The following is a 21,961-nucleotide window of genomic DNA, read 5'->3' as shown; positions in this document are numbered from 1 at the left end:
GGGAAATGAGTACACGGATATAGAGGGAAATGAGTACACGGATATAGAGGGCAATGAGTATATGAGTACACGGATATAGAGGGCAATGACTCTTTGAGGACACGGATGTAGAAGGCAATGAGTATATGAGGACATGGATATAGAGGGCAATGACTATATGAGGACACGGATGTAGAAGGTGATGAGTATATGAGAACATGGATATAGAGGGAAATGAGTATATGAGTACACGGATATAGAGGGAAATGAGTACATGAGTACACGGATATAGAGGGAAATGAGTACATGAGTACACAGATGTAGAAGGTGATGAGTATATGAGTACACAGATGTAGAAGGCAACTATTATACGAGTACATGGATATAGAAGGCAATGAGTATATGAGTACATGGATATAGAGGGCAATGAGTATATGAGTACACAGATATAGAGGGCAATGAGTATATGCATACATGGATATAGAGGGAAATGAGTATATGAGTACACGGATATAGAGGGCAATGAGTATATGAGTACACGGATATATAAGGCAATGAGTATACGAGTTCATGGACATAGAAGGCAATGAGAAGATGAGTACACGGATATAGAAGGCAACAAGTATATGAGTACACAGATATAGAGGGCAATGAGTATATAAGTACACAGATATAGAGGGCAATGAGTATATGAGTACATGGATATAGAGGGCAATGAGTATATGAGTACATGGATATAGAAGGCAACGAGTATATGAGTACATGGATATGGAGGGAAATGAGTATATGCATACATGGATATAGAGGGCAATGAGTATATGAGTACATGGATATAGAGGGAAATGAGTATATGCATACATGGATATAGAGGGCAATGAGTATACGAATACACGGATATATAGGGCAATGAGTATATGAGTACATGGATATAGAGGGCAATGAGTATATGAGTACACGGATATAGAAGGCAACAAGTATATGAGTACATGGATATGGAGGGAAATGAGTATACGCATACATGGATATAGAGGGCAATGAGTATATGCGTACACGGATATAGAGGGCAATGAGTATATGAGTACACGGATATAGAAGGCAACGAGTATATGAGTACATAGATATGGAGGGAAATGAGTGTATGCGTACATGGATATAGAGGGCAATGAGTATATGAGTGCATGGATATAGAAGGTGATGAGTATATGAGTACATCAAAACATGGGTACACTGGAGTACAAACAAAGCCACGAAATTTACATTGGATTTGGACATCTCGTTTTTCAGGAAAAAAAACAAAAAAACACTAAATCGACCGATTGATTTAATCACAAAGGACATCTGAATATATAGAGGAACGAAATTAAATGACATTTTAAATTCTGATCCCAATTCGTCACACGGCTGTCTGTGCGGCCCACCGTTTGCACACAATTAAAGCATCACATGTATAATTCGTACATCAGGACAAGCTCTCAGCAGACACTTTACCAGCTCGTACGTCTCATCAAACGCTGCACAGGAACCACATGGTCTGAAGGTGGACGGTACTCTGAACAGGGTCCATCGTCGCTTACCAAGGTCTGTGACATCCGTCCTGCGATCACCTTTCTCACACATCCATGTCCCCAACCTCACTCCTTCTGTCCTTATTCTCACATTACGTTCCATCCTCTCCTCTTTCATTCTCTCACTGTACTCTTCACCCAACAACACATTCTGGGATTTTAATCATTCCCTGAATACATCAAGGTGTTGACGAGTCATTCATCTGCACTTTCATGAAAGGGGACAAAAAGAGGACATTTGGTCCATCGTGCCTCTGCCAAATCATTTTATAAAATAATTTCCTTTCACTTAATCTCTCTACCTTTAATAACTTATACATTTACACGTATCTGCATTCTATTCGCTTAACCTGCCCTCATGGGACCGATAAGCCGAACTGATTTTCAAATGGAAACTCACAGAGGTAGAGGGAGTCAATCATACTTACACTCGACCCCGTGACGTGGAATTCAGAATTTGGTGACATGGTCTCCTCTTGCAAAAGATTCCGTGGGATATTTTTTATTAATCACACCTAACACTGCAAACCAGCCTGGTGTTGGCTTCGCAGCTAGGGTGGCTGGCTTAGGATCCTTTGAGCCCTGTTGGCTGCTGAATTAACACCAGGTGGGGTTGACTCAGGCTGTCAGCCTTCCAAGGTTAGCAAAATGAGTTCCAGTGTACTGGAAGAGGGGAACAGCATCAGTGGCAGAGTCGCTCTTCCAAGAAATGACAGCTACCCGGCAGCCAAGCTGTCAGATGCAAGAACCGAACAAAACACTGCAAATAGGAAGGTTTCTCCAAAGGATGGCAATTTCCATAATGCAGTGCCCCCAATGTTTTTAAGAAGGCAACAGCACGTTTATTTACTTAAATAGAGAGACCTTCGCATGGCAGCTCACCAGATGACGGGATTGGGGCAAAGCCTTCGAGACCCCCAACCTTTGATGATAGGAGGGTAACCTTCCCGGGTGAGATTGTGGTAGTGTGTATTGTGGTTGTGCTGAGGTGTCGTCCACCAAACGGCGCTCTCCTTGGGTTAACCTAATGCGTTTCCTTTGGTTGGGTGCCTGGAATGTCCTATGTCTAAGAGAGGATGATCGCCTGTCTCTGTTATCATCTGAGCTCAAGGTCTTTCATCCATTATCTGTTATCATCTGTGCCAGGCAAGGTCTTAGCTTGGATAATTATTGATGGGGTTCACCACCATCTGCTTGAGCACCAGCGTCCAGAGCAATCGGGCTTTACACCAAAGAGATCAACGATTGACCGTATCCTTGCTCTTTCGGTCTTCACCGAACGCAGATGAGAGTTTCCGCAGGGGCTGCTTGCAGCTTCTGTTGATCTCTGTACAGCGTATGATTCAGTAAATCGGGATGCCCTCTGAAGGATTCTTGGTTTTCGTGGGGTGCCACCAAAACTGATCGATCTGATGTCTGAACTCAACTCTGGTACTGAGAGTGCTGTGAGATGTGGTGGTACCATCTCTGACTTCTTTCCAGTTGTTACTGGAGTTTGTCAGGGGTGTGTACTGGCCCCCACACTTTTCAGCGCTTGTATGGACTGGATTCTGGGAAGGATGCCAGAGAGATCAAGCTGCCATGCATCGTTTGGGAATGTCAAGATCTCTGAACTTGATTGCGCAGATGTTGCAGTCATTTTTACGGAGACTTTAGATATCCTTTTGGGGGCACTCGAGGTGCTGAATGAGGAGTCTGAGCCGCTGAGATTACGGGATTCCTGGGTCAAAACTAAGATTCAGGATTTCAGTGACATCTTGGATGCTGCTATCCTGTCTGTACCTGTTTGTGGTGAGGATGTTGAAGTCACGGAGAGATTCACTTACCTTGGCAGTGATATTCATGTCTCTGCTGGCTGTGAGCCAGAGGTCAACAAACGTCTGGGTCGGGCCTGGGAAGTCATAAATTCACAAGATCATGGGGTGTGGCGCTGCCGGTACCTGTGCGGGAGAACGAGGGTCTGAGTCTTCGGGTTCTTGGTGGTTCCAGTCTTGCTCTACGTATGTGAGACTTGTACTCTGACCAGCGATCTGAGACTGAGATTAATTCCTTTGGTACCAGGTCTCTTTGGAGAATCCTTGGCTATCGCTGGTCAGACTTTGTGTCCAACGAGTGGTTGCTGAGAGAGACTCAAATGAAATTTGTTACCTGCATAGTCCGTGAGCATCAGCTTCGGTTGCATGGACATGTGGCTCGATTTCCTGATGCTGATCCTGCTCACCAGATTCCCTCAGCGAGAAGACCTCGTGAGTGGAGGTGGCCAATGGACCGACAACGTGCCTTGTGGTTGCAACAGGTTGATCAGCATCTCAATGAGATGGGGATGGGACAGGCATCTGCCTGAGGGATTGCCAGACGGAGGCCTTTGGAGTACCGGCGGAAAGTGGACGCAGCAACATGCTGTTCCAGCGCATGCTCCCATACCAGACCTGACCTGACTGTTTATAAGAAGGCACCAGCACATTTATTTATTTGTTCAAATAGAGACCAGGCAGAAGAGGTGAGCACATCCCACAAACTGATCTACACCACATGTGCTAATGGATGAAGGGGGGGGGGGGTTTAGGGGGATATACTACAAGGAATATGAATATATGTATATGTATATGTATATATATATATATATATATATATATATATATATCAGAAATATTTTTAAGATTTTTTTTTTTTGAGATGATGCCTTTGAGGTGGATTGGATGTCATGGACTGACATAATGGACCCCATGCAGTCCATATTTAACTCCACTTGATTCTTTGGGGACACCTGAAATCAGTGGTTTATACCACAAGACCATGTACTATTGAATATGTAAAGAATGAAATGACAAACTAATATGCTAAAAATTGATGTGTCAATGGAAAGGTTCAAGAAAACCTACATACAAGAACTGATATGTGTGTGCATGTCATTGGCTCGCAATTTGAGGAATTATTATCATACAATTGTAAAATAAATATCCCTATGATTCTGGACTTTTGAAACACCCTGTATTTTAGCATTCCGCTCGGCACAGTAAATCAAATAATATCTCACAGACAGTTCACAAGATTGCAAAAAAAAAAAAAAAACCACGATGACATCAACTTTTGATTCAAGATATTTTTATTGGAATAAAATTGTAAAAGTCTCGTACTTTCAGTAACTGCAAAAGTACAATACAGTGGTATCACCATTACACCTTCACACCCATAACACTGCTTCACCTTCATTATATTATCACATGAGTATTTCAAACAACAGCTTTATCAAAACAATATCACAAACAGAAATTTAATCACCATGAGAATGCCATCATCATATTTATGACATTCAACATTTGGTGGGATATCCTTGAACAACATGAACGTGTCATTTAACATATCAACACAATCATCAGACGAGATCATTCATAAAATATCGAGATCATATCAATATCATCTGATCAATACATCTGTATGAAAATAATCTACATTGATAAAATTTCACAAATAAAGTTAATTCAGATCTGCAAAATTCTCCTCTAATGAGCATTTCAATGGTAATGTAATATACAGAGGAAAAGTAGGATAACAATTAGATTATAAAGTTTGATTTCCTTTAACTTCGACTCAAATATTTTCTCGACAATCGGCTAACCTGCCATCCAAAGGGTGAAAAATTAAACTTGATACAAACATGGAAATATATTTGAAATGTATTCTTACCAAAGCTGACATCAATTATTTCCTCGATTCTCAAATGGCCATCTGCCCCTCAGTTTGGATTCGGTCAAGGCCACTCAACTTTGAACACGCCGCTTCTCCCCTCTCAACAATGGATGGAGGACCTGAATCTCAAGCAACAGGTCAGGACAGAGTCATTCGATGTATCTTAAACGTTTGACACAGTTGCCTCAGCTATGTTTGCCAAGCTTTCTGCCGGTGACATAAAAAAACCACATTCTTCCATGGCTTGTCAATTTCCTCCACTCATGCCATCAATGCATTGCTCATGTCCTCTCCCAGGAGAGCTTTGAGTACTGCAACACAGCATCCTGTGCCTTGTCCTATCATTCTTGTACATTAATAAAGCCTCCAATGCTCTGTAAAACCCCTCTTTTCCTCTTCACAGATGACTCCACATGAAGCTGTACAATAAGTAGATACTTTCCTCTCTTACGACTTTCAAATTATGAGATGCTCATCTGACATTTAGAACAAGTCAATCAATGCAGAAAAATCTCAATCTCACCCCAACTCTCCGGAAGGATTGTCCAATGAAATCACCGACCTATTTCTACATGTGACGATTTAAGGAGGCTTACATGTTCTGGTGTGTGATAGAGAAGTTGATGGAAAACGTGAAAGATGAGGAAGTTGTTGTGGTACGAGGAGACCTGAATAACATGTGGGAAGGAGTACAGATGGTTTTTAGGGAGTCCATGGGTTTACGGATATGGTATGAGGAATGGAGAAGGTGAAAGGATTTTGGAGTTTGCTTATGGAGCTGGTTTGTTGATTTGTAACACTCAATTCTAGAAAGCGGATTATAAGCTTGTTACATACATGTCAGGTGGGTCGACGACAATTGTTGATGACCTGAAGGTGTGTAGGCAAGATAGGGGGAATCTCTGGGGCACAAAGGTGATTCCGGGGTAGGAGGCTGTTTCACAGCACCGCTTGGTTGTCTGTGACATAAGGATGAAAGGCGTAAGGAGAGCTCAGCGGGTGAAGTACCGACCGAGAATGAAGGTGTGGAGGTTGAAAGAGGTGACGAGAGAGATAGATAGAGAGAGATAGATAGAGAGAGAGAGAGAGAGAGAGAGAGAGAGAGAGAGAGAGAGAGAGAGAGAGAGAGAGAGAGAGAGAGAGAGAGAGAGAGAGAGAGAGAGAGAGAGAGAGAGAGAGATTGAATATGGCAGAAAATGATGTGGCTGAGCTTTAAAGTGGTTGGATGTCAATGAAATATGTGAAGGGTACGGTGGCAGAAGAGGCAGCGTATGAAAGTTATAAGGAAGCCAAGAAGGCTGCAAAGAAAGAGGAAGCAAAGACGGAGGCACAAAGGAAAATGCTCGGAGAAAGTTTCGATTCAGAAGAGGGTCAGAGAGCAAGCTGTATTTAGGATTGTAAAGCAGATAATGAAAGAGAGGTGCGATGTGATGGGGGTGAGTTGATTGAAAGATGAAGTGGGACAAATCGTTGTGGACCCAGGTGGAATTAAAGGAAGATGGAAGAGAGATATGGAAAGGCTGTTGAATGTAGAGCATGAATTGGATGGCAATATAGAGAGCAACCCAATTTTAGGACCGGCAGAGAAGATAACTGGGAAGGAAGTTGAGGAAGTGAAAAGAGTAATGAAGAGTAGAAAGGCGGGAGGGCTGATGGGATTTGTGGGAGATATGTTGAAGGCAGCAGGAAGTTGGGGTGTGAAGAGATTGACAGAGATCTGTAATCTGGTGGTGAGTGAAGGCCGCATTCCAGTAGATTGGGAACTGAGTAACCTTGTCCCTTTGCACAAGGGGAAAGGTGACCCTCTGGACTGTGGCTCGTATGGAGAAATAAAGTTACTGGAGCATGGAATGAAGGTATTGCAAAGGGTGTTGGATAAGAGGATAAGGAAGAAGGTAAAGATTGGCGAAATGCAGTTTAGATTTATGCCAGGAAGAGGAATGACAGATTCGATTTTTATTGGAAGGCAGTTGCAGAAGTACATGGAGAAGGGGAAGACGTTGTTTCTTGGGTTTGTTGATTTTGAGAAAGCATTTGATAGGATTCCACGTGAAGTCATGACATGGGCATTGATGAAGTTAGGAGTGGAGGAATGGTTGATCAGAGTAGTGATGACAATGTATGAGAGAGCGCGCACAGTTATAAGGATGGGAACAGTGGTGAGTTAGAAGTGAAGGTGGGAGTGCATCAGGGGTCGGTACTCAGTCCACTATGATTTGTAGTTGTGATGGAGGTGCTGGCTCAGAGTGCAAAGGTGGGTTTACCATGGGAGTTGTTGTATGCATATGATTTGTTGTTGATTGCAGAGAGAAGGGATGGAATGAAGGAGAAGATGAATAAGTGGAAGGAATATATGGAGGCAAAAAGTTTGAAGGTGAATATTGGAAAGACAAAGGTGATGGTAAGTGGTAAAACATGTGGTGAGGTGGAAAGAACTGGGAAGTGGCCGTGTGCTGTGTGCAGGAAGGGTGTTGGAGTGAACTCCATTCAGTGTACAATGTGCGCTGAATGCGTTCATCGAAAATGTAGTGGTATGAGAGAGGGTCATTAACCAGTGTGGTAGCTACATTGAAGTGTAAGGTGTGTATGGTGAGAGCTGCAGATGGAGGAAATGTTGAGTTGGATCGGTGATGGTTGCTTGAGTGAGATGTGCATGAAAGAATTTTTGGGAACCGAGTGGCGTGCTGACGAGGAGGGCAGTGTCGTTGAAGTTGAAGGGAAAGGTGTATGCTGCACGTATGAGAAGTGCTCTGATTTATGGGAGTGAGACATGGGTCTTGAACGTAGAGCAGCAACGAAGGGTGGACATGAGAATGGTTCGGTAGATGTGTGGAATATCGTTGAAAGAGAGGAAGACAAATGATGAATTGCAGAAGATGATGAGAATAGAGCCTGTGATGGATGCTGTGAAGAGAAACAGGTTGAGATGGCTGGTTCATGTGTTGAGGAAGGATTAAAGTGACTGGGTAAGAAGAGTGATGGAAATGAATGCAGAAGGAAGTAAAGGACGGGGAAGACTAAGAAAGACTTGGCTAAAGGTGGTGGAAGAAGAAATGTGGGTAGGGTGGTTAATAAGGGGATTGCAGAAAATCAGGCAAAGTGGAGAAGATTGTCATGGGGCCTGCAAGGCTAACTCCCACTCTAGCAGGGAAAATGTCCTTAAAAATTCCTGTTGTGTTATGATCTCTCTAACTTCTGGGCCTCACCATCAGCTATGGCCTGTGCAGACAGTCCTCCAGAGTCAAAGCAGGCCTCCATTAGTCAGTTGAAGGCTGGGCATACTCTATAGTGCAAAATCCTTCATTTGTAAATTTGAACTTCTCAGTTGACACCTTCCAACTTCACACCGTCTCCAAGATCCAACTCAACATTTCCTCCGTCTGCAACTCCCACTATGCACCTTTACACTTGAATGTAGCTACCACACTGGTAAATTACCATCTTTCCACCCCTCCCCAGTCCCTTCAGGTCACACACATTCCTCCACTAACCCTAGCCTTGTGAAACTCCAAAAATCCAGACTTACTGCTCACCTCCACTACTTTGTTCCTCTTCTCCCACTTGTATAACCTCCTTACGAAGTCTTTTCAATCCTAATACCCTCCAGAGCTATAAATTGACTTTCAGGACTTTGAGTGCACCACCACCTCAGATCATCCTCCATGCCTCCTACCTGTGCCATTTTCTACTCTCATTTACCCTCCACCAATCCTTCCATTCCACTCACATGTTGCTGTGTTTCCTTCCCGCTCTTCTCTTTTTTTTTTCCTCCTGGGGTTCATTCGTTCATCCACGTGCTTCCTAGGTTTGTGTTATTCCACTGCCCAACTGTCAGTATACTGTGCCTTCTACCCTCTGTCACCTCACTCTTCCATGATCCTCGATTTTATATAATTTTTTTTTAAGCTTTTCACACCCTCAACTCATAACCTCCTGCTCTGTCATTGATCACAATGCCTGTGATGCCTCTTGTGGAATTTCCCAATTTCTAACCAATCCCTCAGGCAGCTCCTTACGACTCGCAAACCCGAAGCACCACTTTCCTTTACTTCTCCCTTTCCACTTTTACGAATGTCTGCTTTTCCATTCTGTTTTGCTCCCTTTGTATCTCCATCTCCTCGAACCACCTCTTTCCCTTGAGCCCCTTGCAGGCCGCTTTCGCAAACTCTTTGCTTATTTTCCCTTCGATCACTGCCCCCCGAATCTGCACCCATGCTCTCTAAAGTTTCCTGCCATTCACACCCACTTTCATCTCCCCAATTGCCTGCCTGCTGATGCTCTCTCCAAAGAAAAATGAAAATGTCTTTTGCTGCCGAGGCAGGGTCATCTCGTGAAGATATTTCCATATAGCTGCATTCAGCAGCTATTGCTAGTTCTTCTGCTTCCGACTTGCTGATAACCCGGGTCTCATGCGCATCCTTTTTAGTTCCGACCAACAACAATGGCCGGAGAGGAGAGTGGATCGATGAAGTAGGAGAAACAAGAGCAGAAGGGGTAATAGAATGTGGAGAATTTAATGAAGAAGAATCACAAGAGAACATGGAAGGAGGTGGTTGAAGAGCGCAAGGAGATGTTGGGGTTGAGGCGATAAAAGGTGGGCCAAGCATGGAGGATGTAGATGGGCAGGAATGTGGTAAAAATGTAGATGGAATGACTGGAAGAGATATAATTGCTGGGGAAGACTGTGAGGTTGAAAGTGAACTGAAGTACGATGAAGACTGGAAGGTGGAGGTCATGGTCGAGGTAGAATGTGGCTGAGGACGGAGATAATGGATTAAATTTGTGGCTTCCAGAAAACTTGGCCGGTTGGTGACAGCAAAAGCGACAATGAATGCTTCAGCCCAGCAGATGTTGGAATCCAACAGAGAAGGATCCTGCAGAAGAAATGTAACCTGAAGTTAAAGGTGGAGACCTATCATGGTGACTGCAGCTGAATCAACTTTAGAATATTTTTGGAGCCGAGATGAATTAAAGGTCTGGTTTTTGAGCCATTTAAATGTAACCACCATAAAAAAAATTAACAATTGAAAATTATATAAACATAATAATCCACTTATGGCTGTAACTATTGTCCTTTAATACCAGTCTACGGAGTAATGCCAGAAAAAAATAACTACTGCCACTCGTCCGCAAACAATGCCCGACTATATATATATATATATATATATATATATATATATATATATATATATATATATATATATATATATATATATATATATATATATATATATATATATATATATATATATATATATATATATATATATATATATTGTTACGGCTGTGGAAATTCACATTATACCATAAAGGGCCCTCAGGTGAGATATCTCCATAGGTACATGTGTAGTTAGCCCAAACCCGTTGTATAGAGGGAATTTATGTGACCCATCCGGGCTGCGACGCTTTGAGGTAGCCATTTTTCTGTTCTATCTTTTATTTCAAACAAACAGCATCTCAACAACCACGCCATCCTCATCACAGCATCAACCACACCATAACCACACCACCTCCACCATCTACGCTACCACATCTTCGCCACTATGTCCGCTTCCGAACGGCAAACAAAGGCGCCAAGGAGGGAAATGCGAGGATGCGCGGGTTTCCCCGCCTATTTCTCCCGCCTGATCTTCCCCGCGCTTTGGAGTGGAGGGGCGATGCAGGTCAAAGGTCAGAGGTAAGAGGTCATGTAAGGGAGGGGTCTCATTTTGGGGGAATAATTCTCTGGCCCAGAGCCAAAAACTGACTCTCCCAGCCCCCGCACAGGGCGGGGTGGAGGGAGAGCGTGAGGGAACGCCCTTTTCGGGAACCCTCTCGAAGGAAGGTGGAGCCGAGAACGGGGCGGGGCAAAGGGCGGAGCCCCGCGCTATAAAAGACGGACACGGGCGGGGCACCTCTTCCTCTTCCGCCTCTTCCTCTTCTTTTCGTCTTGACTGGCGGTCAGGTCTGGTCTTCAGTTGGTCGAGGGTTGGTCGAGTTGGTATGAGAGTCTGGTTCTCGAGGGAAGAGGTCCTGCGCCCGCGGCTTGGCGAGCGGCCCTGTCACGAAGGCACGGACGGGAGACGCGGCAATGCCCGTTGTGAGGTGGACCTGCGCGTCCGGACGGGGAGTGCCGGAGAGGGTTCGCCGGCCGCAAGAGAGGTCGGGGCCAGGCGCGACCACGCTGACGGTCGTGGGAGAGGGACTCACCAGCCATAAAAGGGAAGTCGCGACTTCTTTCTTTTTTATTTTTTATTTTTTATTTTTTATTTTGTATACCTTGGTCGAGGCTCGTATGAGAGCTAACACACAACTCACAGCAAGGAGGCATGAGACAAGAGGGGCGGGAGTGGAAGGGACAAAACAGTGGGGAACAGACACATTAGGTGAACTGTGGAAGGGAGAGGGATGGGGATGGGACGGGGAACATGGCAAAGAGAAGATGGACATTTCAGGGACTTTCAGGAAGGAAAGCAGGAGAAATGAAGGAAGTGGGCTTGGGTGGATTATCGGGGGTAGAAAAGATCGAGGATTTGGATGGGGGAAGATAAGAGGTGGTTCTTTCTTTTCCTCCCTTTGCTTTTTGTATAAATGTGTGTGTTGGCGCCGTCTGTGAAGTAGAACTGCGTAAGTGTTGCCGTGTGTCAGTCGTAGTCAGTTGTAGCTCTGCATTTGCTTTTGTTGCAAGACTGTTTTAACTGTTATATGTGCATTTTTGACTGTATGGCTGTATATACGTGTGTGTGTGTGTGTGTGTGTGTGTGTGTGTGTGTGTGTGTGTGTGTGTGTGTGTGTGTGTGTGTGTGTGTGTGTGTGTGTGTGTGTGTGTGTGTGTGTGAATAAAATGCTTGCTTGTTGAACTGTTCCCGCTCTGCTTCGTCTCTTTTCCTTTTTTATTGACCCTCCATCTTGCACCACGTAAGGGGTTCGTAGTGGGTGCAACATCCCGGTAATTAATCGGAACCGTCAAGGCCGACGATAACACCGCTCGGTTATCACTGTAGCACGGAACGGACCGCTTAAGCGGTTCGTGTCCGGAGTCAGCCTGTGGCGTGGTACGATCGCCCGGTCGACCATTCGCGCAGGTACTTAGGTAGATCGAATTTGGCGAGCAACCCTATCCTGCGCGGGTGGGCAATTGGCACGATCATGGTGAGTTTAAAACCCCCACCCGTGACTAGCTCCCGGCGTTGTTCCGAGAGGGTCACGACAGAATTGTCCGTCCGGTGGGCGACGTGCCGCGATTCGAGTTACGTGGCCATTCGCATATATATATATATATATATATATATATATATATATATATATATATATATATATATATATATATATATATATATATATATATATAATGGAGCAAGTGTATAAAGTATATGTATCGTCTCCTCCAGGGCCGGATCCAGGATTTTTTGAAAGGTGGGGCTCAGAAATGAAGGGAACAGGGTGCATACTCATCTCGATGCTGCGAGCGTGAAACCATCAAGGCGTGGGGTCGGGGGTCCACAAGCTGGAGTCCAGGCTGGAGTTTCTCAAGGCAGTGTACTGGGCCCTGTTCGTTTTCTGTTTTTTAATCAATGGTCTTTCCTGCTCTCTGGAAAATCCTCTTTATCTCTTTGCTGATGACCACCATCTGCCGTACCATGTCATCCCTCAGATCGACAAGCACCAGCCTCTTCACTCTCTGCAGATCTGGATATAATCACAAACTGGTCCAACATGTGGAACATGTCCTTCAATCCTGACAAATATCACCCCCCCCCCCACCCACCATTATACTTTGTCAACAATCCTCTTGAATAAGTCATTTCATTCAAGCTTTTGCGCCTCATTATCTGCCATAATCTTTCCTGGGAAAGCCACATTTCCAAACTGACCTCCAAAACCAGTCACTGACTGGGCATTCTCCATCGTGCAAAGTCCTTCCTTGGTGCACCTGAGCTCCTAGCCACATACAACGTGTTCATCCACAGCCTGATGGAGTACTACTCTCACCTCTTTGATGGTGCTCCTGTCACACCACCGAGCTCAGTTTCACGCTGTGGGAACCAAGGCATTTAGGATAATTGTTATCTCCCACGATGAAGCTGAGTCTTTGGGTCTCTCGCTCTCTCACCGCAGGAAGGTCGGTGGTCTTTCTGTCTTCTACCGTCTCCTCTTTGGCCTTGCCGCCCCTCTGCTCTGTCTGTGATCTGTCCCCCCCCCCCCATAGATTTCCGCAGGGCGCTCAAGGTCTGCCAAAAAACCCCTTCTGGTGAAACTGCCAAAATCAAGAATCATTGCTCACCTTCACTCTTTCATTCCTTCTTTTTCCTGCCTTTGGAGTTGTGGAAGAAAAAATAATTATATTCATGTACTCTCAATTATAATTGTTGCTGGTGCTTTTTAAATCTAATTTTTATGCTATAGTCGAATTGGCTGTCAATTGTGTTTCCCTTTTGTCTTGGTGTTAATGGGGGGAATGTCTTGCTGTGCTACAGGGTGGCCTGGTCAATGGCACTGCAACTTTTGCCATGATTATGTCATTCTCTTTCACCCAGTGGACACATATTGCAGTTTGAGTTCTTTTGCCGAATGCTTATCAGACCCATGTACTCACTGTCTTTTATATACACAATTCCTTATATTCATTTCTTTGTAAGACCTATAACCTAATGTCTTATCCTCTCTCACCAAGGCCAGCTGAAGGTCATCATGCTCTCTCTCTTTGTTCCCCCACTTGTCTCCACAGTATGTATATATATATATATATATATATATATATATATATATATATATATATATATATATATATATATATATATATATATATATATATATATCTCAGGAAATGTCAGCTTTGGTTAGTGCAAATCATTGTGGATGTTTACCAACTCAGTGTTTTGGACTCCGTGGTACCGCGCAATAAATGTTCTCTGATCAAATGTACTTTTTGTTGTGGACAGTGAATTAATTGTTTCTTACAAATTGAGTAACAGGATTTACACCAGGTCAGTTAATAGAACAAATCATAAAATCCCACAACAGAGTAAACTCCCACACTCTCTTCAATCCTGCTCTTCTCTCCAGGTCTTCAAAACAGCCGTTCACCAGCATCTCTCATCTTCCCCCATCAAAAACCATGATCTTTTCTACCGCCATTCATCAACCCCAAAACCACCTCCTTCAAATTCCCTGCTTTCCTTCCTGAAAGTCCCTGTAGTGTCCATATTGTTTACCCCGTGCTCTCCGCCCAATCCCTCTCCCTTCCCCACTGTTTTGCGATTCCCTCTCCCACCACTCTTGTCTCCTGCTCCCTTTGTTCTATGTTTTGTGTGTTAGCTCTGATACGAGCCTCAACAATGTATGCAAAAACCCCCAAAAAACAATCTTGTAAACTGATCTCCCCCAACAACCAAGAAAGCTCGTCGCTCTTTCAAGCGCCAATATGACGAATCATACATCACCATTTGGATTCATTCCAATCAACAGAAGCGATATTTCAAAACCTCAATGTGTGGTATGTGGTGAAGTTTCATCAACTAAATCAATGAAATGTGCAAAGCTTAGCAGGCATCTTCACACAAAGCATAACGAACTGTAGGCTAAGCCAATAGACTATTTTGAAAGGAAGCAAAGTGAACTTGACAAACAAACGTGTATCATCAAAGGTCAACGTGAATGCTCTCAAAGCTTCGTTTAAAGTTTCTCCACGGTTTTCAAAAGCAAAGAAGCCGGACACAATTGCTGAGGTGCTAATTCTCCCCTGCATGAAAGACATTTGTCAAGACTTGTTTTTATATGAGAAGCCATCAAGAAAATCTCTCAAGTCCTTGTCTCAAATGACACAGTAGCAAAGAGAACAAACAAAATGTCGACGGATGTGGAGGAACACAGATTGGGTGTGAAATGATATCAGCAAAGTCTTTCAGCAACCTCATGACTCAATATACGTCACCAATCAGGCAGTTTTTCTGGTTTATGTTCGTTATGAACATGAGGAAGACTTCAAAGAAGAGTTTCTTGTTTTGACATCCCTACCAATAAACACAAATAGCAAAGCAATTTTCGAAGCATTGGATTACCATGTTCAAAGTCGTGGCTTAGAATAGGTTAACCTTGTGAGTTTATGTGCAGACAGCACAGCAGTCATGGTCAGAAAGGACTTGGGAGTGACAACATACGTCAAGGAAAGAGCATCGTCATGTCAAGCTATTCACTGCGTCATCCATTGAGAGAGTTTGGCTTCAAGGAAGATGAGCCCCGAACCCAAATTGAATCAGGAACTGAATGAGGTTGCTGAAATTGTTAACTTTGACAAGGAGAGTGTTTGTTTATGTTCTCCAATCTGTCAAGCTCGTGCGAGGAGAAAGATGCTCAACCCTCTGTCGTTGGTAATCGAGAAACATCTGAGCAAAATGTTTCTGCGATTTGATTACCATTTCAGATCTGAGAATGACCCATGGAAAGGCAATGATGGTTGGGTTATCAACCCATTCAAAGTATAAATGACCAACACAGAAATCAGTTCTAGACTGGAAGACAAAATCATCAAACTGAAGAATGACTCTTCCCTAAAAATTGAAATTTCAGAATGGACAGTCACTTCAATGCTGGATCATCGTGAAAAATGAATACCAGGAACTGTCAGTACTTGCGATGAAAGCTCCTCAACCATTTCCAACCAGATATTTGTGCAAGGCGGGGTTTTCTGCTATGACCATTATCAAGACAAAGCAAGGAAACACACTTGATGTGCACGACAATCTGCGGCTCGCACCGACGAGACCAGAGCCTCGTATCGACAACCTTGTGGGAGAAATGCATGCTCAAGTTTCTCAATGAAAAACAAAAGTCAATAAATTTACCTTTGTGAAAATGTTTTTTTTTTTCCAAATACATGTATCTGTGTATTGATTGTTCAGTATTAATTATTATTTAAAAAACGAGTATAAAACGCTTTATCTATTATATTGACTAGCGGGTACTCGGGAGTACCCTCGTCTACCCATCTATGGTGAGCAATGTGCTGTGGAACATTCTTGGAAATGCACCTTATAATTCTTGTGTATAATTATTATAATCACGATAATCACAACATATACTCCACATCAAAATTCAAAAATGCTTCGTCACACTTGTCTGTTCATTGTTTCTTTTTTTTTGGTACCATTATATTATGAAGAAGATAACGGAAGATGATTTGTAATACCAGCTTCCACAAAAGGTGCTGCTATTACTGACACACACACACAATATATATATATATATATATATATATATATATATATATATATATATATATATATATATGAGCAAATACCACCCCCGTCGCTTCTCTGACGGGAAAACTGAAAGGGTGGGAGGAGGGGGAGAGGTGGGGGAGAGAGAGAGGGGAAAGAGTGAGGAGTGGGAGGGGGGGGAAGAGAAAGGATAGAGGGGAAGTGAGGAGGAGTGGGGGGGTGATGAGGAGGGAGGAAAAGTGAGAAGGGGGAATTGAGAAGGGAGGGAGAGTGAGGAGGGGTGGGGGAAGGGAAGGCAGCGAGAGGTGAGAGGAAGGGAAGGCAGACGTGCAGTGGAGCGTTAAGATTCATTCTGTCTCATCAAAATGATTCTACAAAGAATAACAGTGAAGATAGAAACAAAATAATTTCCGAAATCCATTTTCTACTGGTCATACGATAAACACTGCCCAGACGCGTCCGGAGATAAACCATGGAGAGACAAACACCACCCAGAACCGTCCAGAGACAAACTCCCATCCAGACATAAACACCGCCTGGAAACAAACACCTGTCTGGACATCAACACTGCCCGGGCACATTCGGAGACAAACGCCACAGCTCGGACATGTCCGAAGACAAACTCTCATCTGGACACGTCTGGAAACAAACCCTGCCCAGACATAACCACTGTCCAGAGACAGAGAGAGACACAGAGACAGAGAGAGAGACAGACAGAGAGAGAGACAGAGAGAGACAGAGAGAGAGAGAGACAGAGAGAGACACAGAGACAGAGAGAGAGACAGACAGAGAGAGAGACAGAGAGAGACAGAGAGAGGGGAGGAGTGAGAGAAGGGAGGAGTGAGAGAAGGGAGTGAGAGAGAGAGGGAGAGAGAGAGAGAGGGAGAGAGTGAAGGGAGGAGTGTGTGAGAGAGAGAGAGAGAGAGAGAGAGAGAGAGAGAGAGAGAGAGAGAGAGAGAGAGAGAGAGAGAGAGAGAGAAGAGAGGAGTGAGAGAAGGGAGGAGTGAGAGAAGGGAGGAGTGAGAGAAGGGAGGAGTGAGAGAAGTGTGGGAGGAGGGTAGTACACTGTATTGGGAGGGGGTAGAGCAAGGATGGGACAAAGAGAGAGAGGTGGTGGTCTGGGAGTTAGCAGAAAGAATATGTTATGCTTTATGAACACACACACACACACACACACACACACACACACACACACACACACACACACACACACACACACACACACACACACACACACACACACACACACACACACACAGCCTGTTCCAAGTTCCGTACGAAGTTCTGCATGGATAAAGTCCACAAAAAGGAGAACCACAAAGGCTTACCTTTTAAATATAATTCTTTAAATTGGAATTCAAGTGAAAAATTAACAAAATTCAATTAAATAACATACACGGCTTTTGCAAGGCAAGATCTACAGGTGATATCCTCTTACATTACGAATGTCTGGGCCTGTTCTTTGAGAAACTTTGGGGAATCTTTTGTTGTAGGCCTTGATATCTCAAAAGTCTTTGACAGAGTTTGCCATCGTGATCTGATATCCAAGCTTCCCTCTTTCAGCTTTCCTCCTTCACTCTACTCTCTCATATCGAGCTTTTTCTCCGACCACTCTATCGCCATAATTGTTGATGGTTCAACATCAACCCCCTCCCCAATCACAAGCGGTGCCCCTCAGAGTTCCATTCTGTCTTCAACACTCTTCCTTCTTTTTTTATCAATGACCTTCTTTCTTCCACAAATAATCAAATACACTCGTATGCTGACGACTCAACAATACATTCCTCCATGTCTTTCCCATCTACCCTGTCTTCCCTCACTCGATCTACATCTCGTTTCATCACAGCCACCTCTTTAAATTCAGATTTGGACGAGATCTCCCAGTGGGGCAAATGTAATCAAGTTAAGTTTAATGTTTCAAAAACTCAATTTCTTCTCGTCTCTCTCTCTAAAATTACATCATGTGATACAAATTAAACTACTGGGTATGACTCTAACATCAAATTTATCCTGGAATCCACACATAATGCAAATAGCCAAGTCTGCCTCGAAGAAATTAGGAGTCCTGATCAGATATCGAAGATTCTTCTCCTCTGAACAGTTGCTTCAACTATATAAAGGATTGATTCGTCCTGGTGTAGAGAACTGCTCTCACATCTGGGGAGGTTCCAGCTCTACAAACTTACTTGACAGAAATGAATCCAATGTTATTCAACTTGTCACCTCTACCAATGTGACCTCAAAACTAGACCCGCACAAATTATGCCGTACAGTAGGCTCTCTTTCTCTTTTCTACAGATATTACTTCAGTTTCTGCTCGCAAGAACTTGCTGCTTGTGTACCTCCACCGTTAGCGAGACCAAGGAATACTCGACAAGCCACGACATCACATGATTATTGTGTGGCCATTGGAAATTCAAGGGTGTGCTATTATGATGTTTGTTTCTTCCCCTCCACTGCCAAACTCTACTCTGGAACTCTTTACTTTCTCACGTCTTCCCAAACACTTATGACCTTCCCCTTTTCAAAAAGCAGATTTTTTACTTTCTCAAACACTCTTCGACAATTCTCTCTTTCCTTACTTTTCTATCAATGCAGTTCTTTTATTTAAGGCTTGGCCTCGATGAGGAATATTCAGTCTGTGACTGAAGCATTCAACATTAAAAAAAAAAATCAATCCAAAGAAACCACAAAATGTCAGTCAACGCTTTTCACAGCTCGAACCAATATGGAGGAACTCCAAACACGAGAATGATGGAGGTCGTGGAAAGTATAATTTCACTTTTCAGGAAGCCAGCAACTGCCTGTTGCACTGCAGAACAACAGGTGGCCAACATCGCATGTGAGTAACCCCTGAACTTTGTTCAAATCAATCGACATACGGTATTCCGTGAGAGTGCGAATATTGTAGAGCGCTCGCCAAGTGGCTTACGCACTCCAACGAAACAGTTGATAAGAAACGGCTCGCTTGGCATACGAGGAACAATCACCGAACTGTCATGTTAATTATACACCTTCCAGAGACGCCCAAAATGTCAAATATGTCCGAATTGGACAAATGAACACTTTTTCTGGAGTCAGAACTGCTTCTAAGGTTGATTCTGGAGCTTAAATTTTGTAATTCAGCTTTGTTTAAGAGATTCTCGAGGTTATGGCATGTGCAAAAATGGAATAAAGCCAAGAACGCTGGCGTCTCCGGGCATTTATAAGCATTGCAATGTACCCAGCGATTCGTAGCTATGATGAACAGACATTCGATAATATGAGTGAGGAAAGTGAAAAAAAGAAAAACTTTATCATTAAGAAATCATTGTGGCCTGTTCCAAGTCAAGGCATAGTTTAGTAGACCAAAAAACATGATGACTTCAGACCCCAGCGAGGTTATGTCGGATACGCCTGAAGACCCCATGGAGAGCGGTGACCAAGAATGCGGCTGACAAAGGATATAATTGAATACGGCCGTTAATTGTCTTCAAAAGGGGTGTTTTAATTACCCCCCAAACATCCAGTTTTCGGTCATGCACTTCCTTGGAGTTTTCTTTGTGTGCCTGCAAAGTTTCAGGCTGCTAAGTTTCATGGTTTTTGGAGTTATTGGGGAGACACACTGACACACACACACACACACAGACACACAGACACACACACACACACACACACACACACACGAGTATAGATATACGCACTCAGTGTACAAAACATTGAGAATACCTGCTCTTTCCATGAAATCGGCTGATCAAGTGAATCCAGGTGAAAGCTATAATCCCGTATTGATTGCACCTGCTAAATCAATTTCAATCAGTGTAGATGAAGAGGAGGAGACAGGTTAAATAAGGATTTTTAACCCTTGAGACATGGATTGTTTGTGTGTGCCATTCAGAGAGTGAATGGGAAAGACAAGGTTTAAATGCCTTTTAACGGGGTGTGGTAGTAGTTGCCAGGCGCACCGGTTTGAGTGTATCAAGAACTGCAACACTGCTGGGTTTTTCATGCTCAACAGTTTCCTGTGTTAATCAAGAATGGTCCACCACCCAAAGGACATCCAGCCAATGGTAGTGGTCAAAAACGGCTCATTGATGAAAGAGGCCAAAGGAGGCCGACACGAATTGTGCAGAGCAACAGACGGGCTCCAGTCAGTCAACAGACAGCCCAGTACAGTTTTGGTGCTGAAAGACCCATGAAAGAATGCACAACTCGTCGTACCGTGACACGAATGGGGTATGGCAGCCAACGACCGTTCAGAGTTCCACTCCTTTCAGCAAAAAACAAGAACCTGCGATTGCAGTGGGTTATGGAACGAACACGCTGGACACTGGAGCATTGGAAAAACATTGCCTCGTCTGATGAATCCTGGTTCCTGCTGTTTCATGCTGATGGGAGGTCTAGGGTGTGGAGAAAACCACATGAGTACATGCATCCATCATGCCGTGTGTCAACATTGCATGCTGGTGGTGGTGGTGGCGGTGGTGGTGGTGTGATGGTGTGGGATGTGCTTTCATGGCACACATTCGGCCCCTTGATAAAAGTGGAGCAAGGTTTGAATGCCACAGGATATCTGAACATCATTGCCAATCAGGTGCATCCCTTCATGGCAGCAGTGTGTCCATCTGGGAATGGATTTCTTCAGCAGGATAATGCCCCAAGCCACAAGGCGAGGATTCTCCAGGAATGGTTCCACAAACATGACAGTGAATTCAGCTTACTGTCGTGGCCTGCCCAGTCACCACATCTCAATCCAATTGAGCATCTGTGGTAAAAGCTGGAACATGCCCCCTATACATTAATTGGGGTTATGCTGATCCTATGTAGCAAATCTGGATGTAATCAGCCAAGAACTGTAGGAGGAGTAGCACGATAAACAAACACACACACACACACACACACACACACACACACACACACACACACACACACACACACACACACACACACACACACACACACACACACAAACATATACACACAAATACTGGTTCATGATTGTCATAAGGATTCCTTGACTGTTGTTCATGTTACATTTAATACTTTTAAAAACAAAACAAAATATTACTGCAAAAAGTTATTGGAGATGGATGACATGCTGAAGTCTAGACAGTAAAGACCATAAATTATGTGGTTCCAATTTGGCGGTCCGCGGTCATTTACTGGACCGGCAACTGAACACTGACTGACCGGCAAAGTGAGCACTGCAGACTGCGGTTAACTGAGCACTGCAGACCGGCAAAGGTCATTGTTGAGAAAAAGGTTATGAACCACTGATCTATGGACTTCACAAAGAACATTATGCTGGGAGAACCTGCATCTCGGTGAGGCCTAAAAACTTGCTTAACTTGCTCGGTCAACCCTGGGGCTCAGTCAACACGCTTAGTTAATTCTCAAGGTTTGGGCTCACTCGCTTAGATAACCATGTGGTTAAGTTAACCCTAAAAAGCTTAATTCACCTGCTCAGTTAACTCTGTTAACCATATGACTCAGTTACTACTCAAATGTTGGGCTGGCCTAGTTATTAAACCCTGAAGGCTTGATTAATCT

General features: G+C 43.8%; 2 protein-coding genes and 1 pseudogene across 7 annotated transcripts in view; 1 reads left to right on the top strand and 2 right to left on the bottom strand.

Moving 5' to 3' along the window:
- KCNQ1 (potassium voltage-gated channel subfamily Q member 1) overlaps nt 1–2,212 on the bottom strand; it is a 51,651-nt gene extending 49,439 nt beyond the window's left edge. For 3 of the 5 annotated variants that reach the window (XM_085860716.1, XM_085860718.1, XM_085860719.1), the window contains exon 1: nt 1,478–2,212. The gene's annotated coding sequence lies outside the window, so the exon portion shown is untranslated. The remainder of the gene's footprint in view (nt 1–1,477) is intronic. The other 2 variants (XM_085860717.1, XM_085860720.1) reach the window with 1 other exon arrangement.
- Nucleotides 2,213–4,632: 2,420 nt separating this feature from the next.
- Nucleotides 4,633–21,961, bottom strand: part of LOC147010211 (uncharacterized) — a 37,022-nt gene continuing 19,693 nt past the window's right edge. For both annotated transcript variants that reach the window (XM_085860759.1, XM_085860760.1), the window contains exon 6: nt 4,633–10,108. In XM_085860759.1, the coding sequence (XP_085716885.1) occupies nt 9,176–10,108 (933 nt within the window). In that variant the 3' untranslated portion in view covers nt 4,633–9,175. The remainder of the gene's footprint in view (nt 10,109–21,961) is intronic.
- LOC147010212 (uncharacterized) lies at nt 6,574–8,293 on the top strand (annotated as a pseudogene).

This window comes from Eptatretus burgeri, chromosome 17 (assembly GCF_056783735.1).
Source record: "Eptatretus burgeri isolate ZD-2024b chromosome 17, Ebu_testis_v1, whole genome shotgun sequence".
Taxonomy (NCBI): domain Eukaryota; kingdom Metazoa; phylum Chordata; class Myxini; order Myxiniformes; family Myxinidae; genus Eptatretus; species Eptatretus burgeri.
Note: the sequence above shows the minus strand (reverse complement) of the source record. Positions and strands in the feature narration are given on the sequence as shown.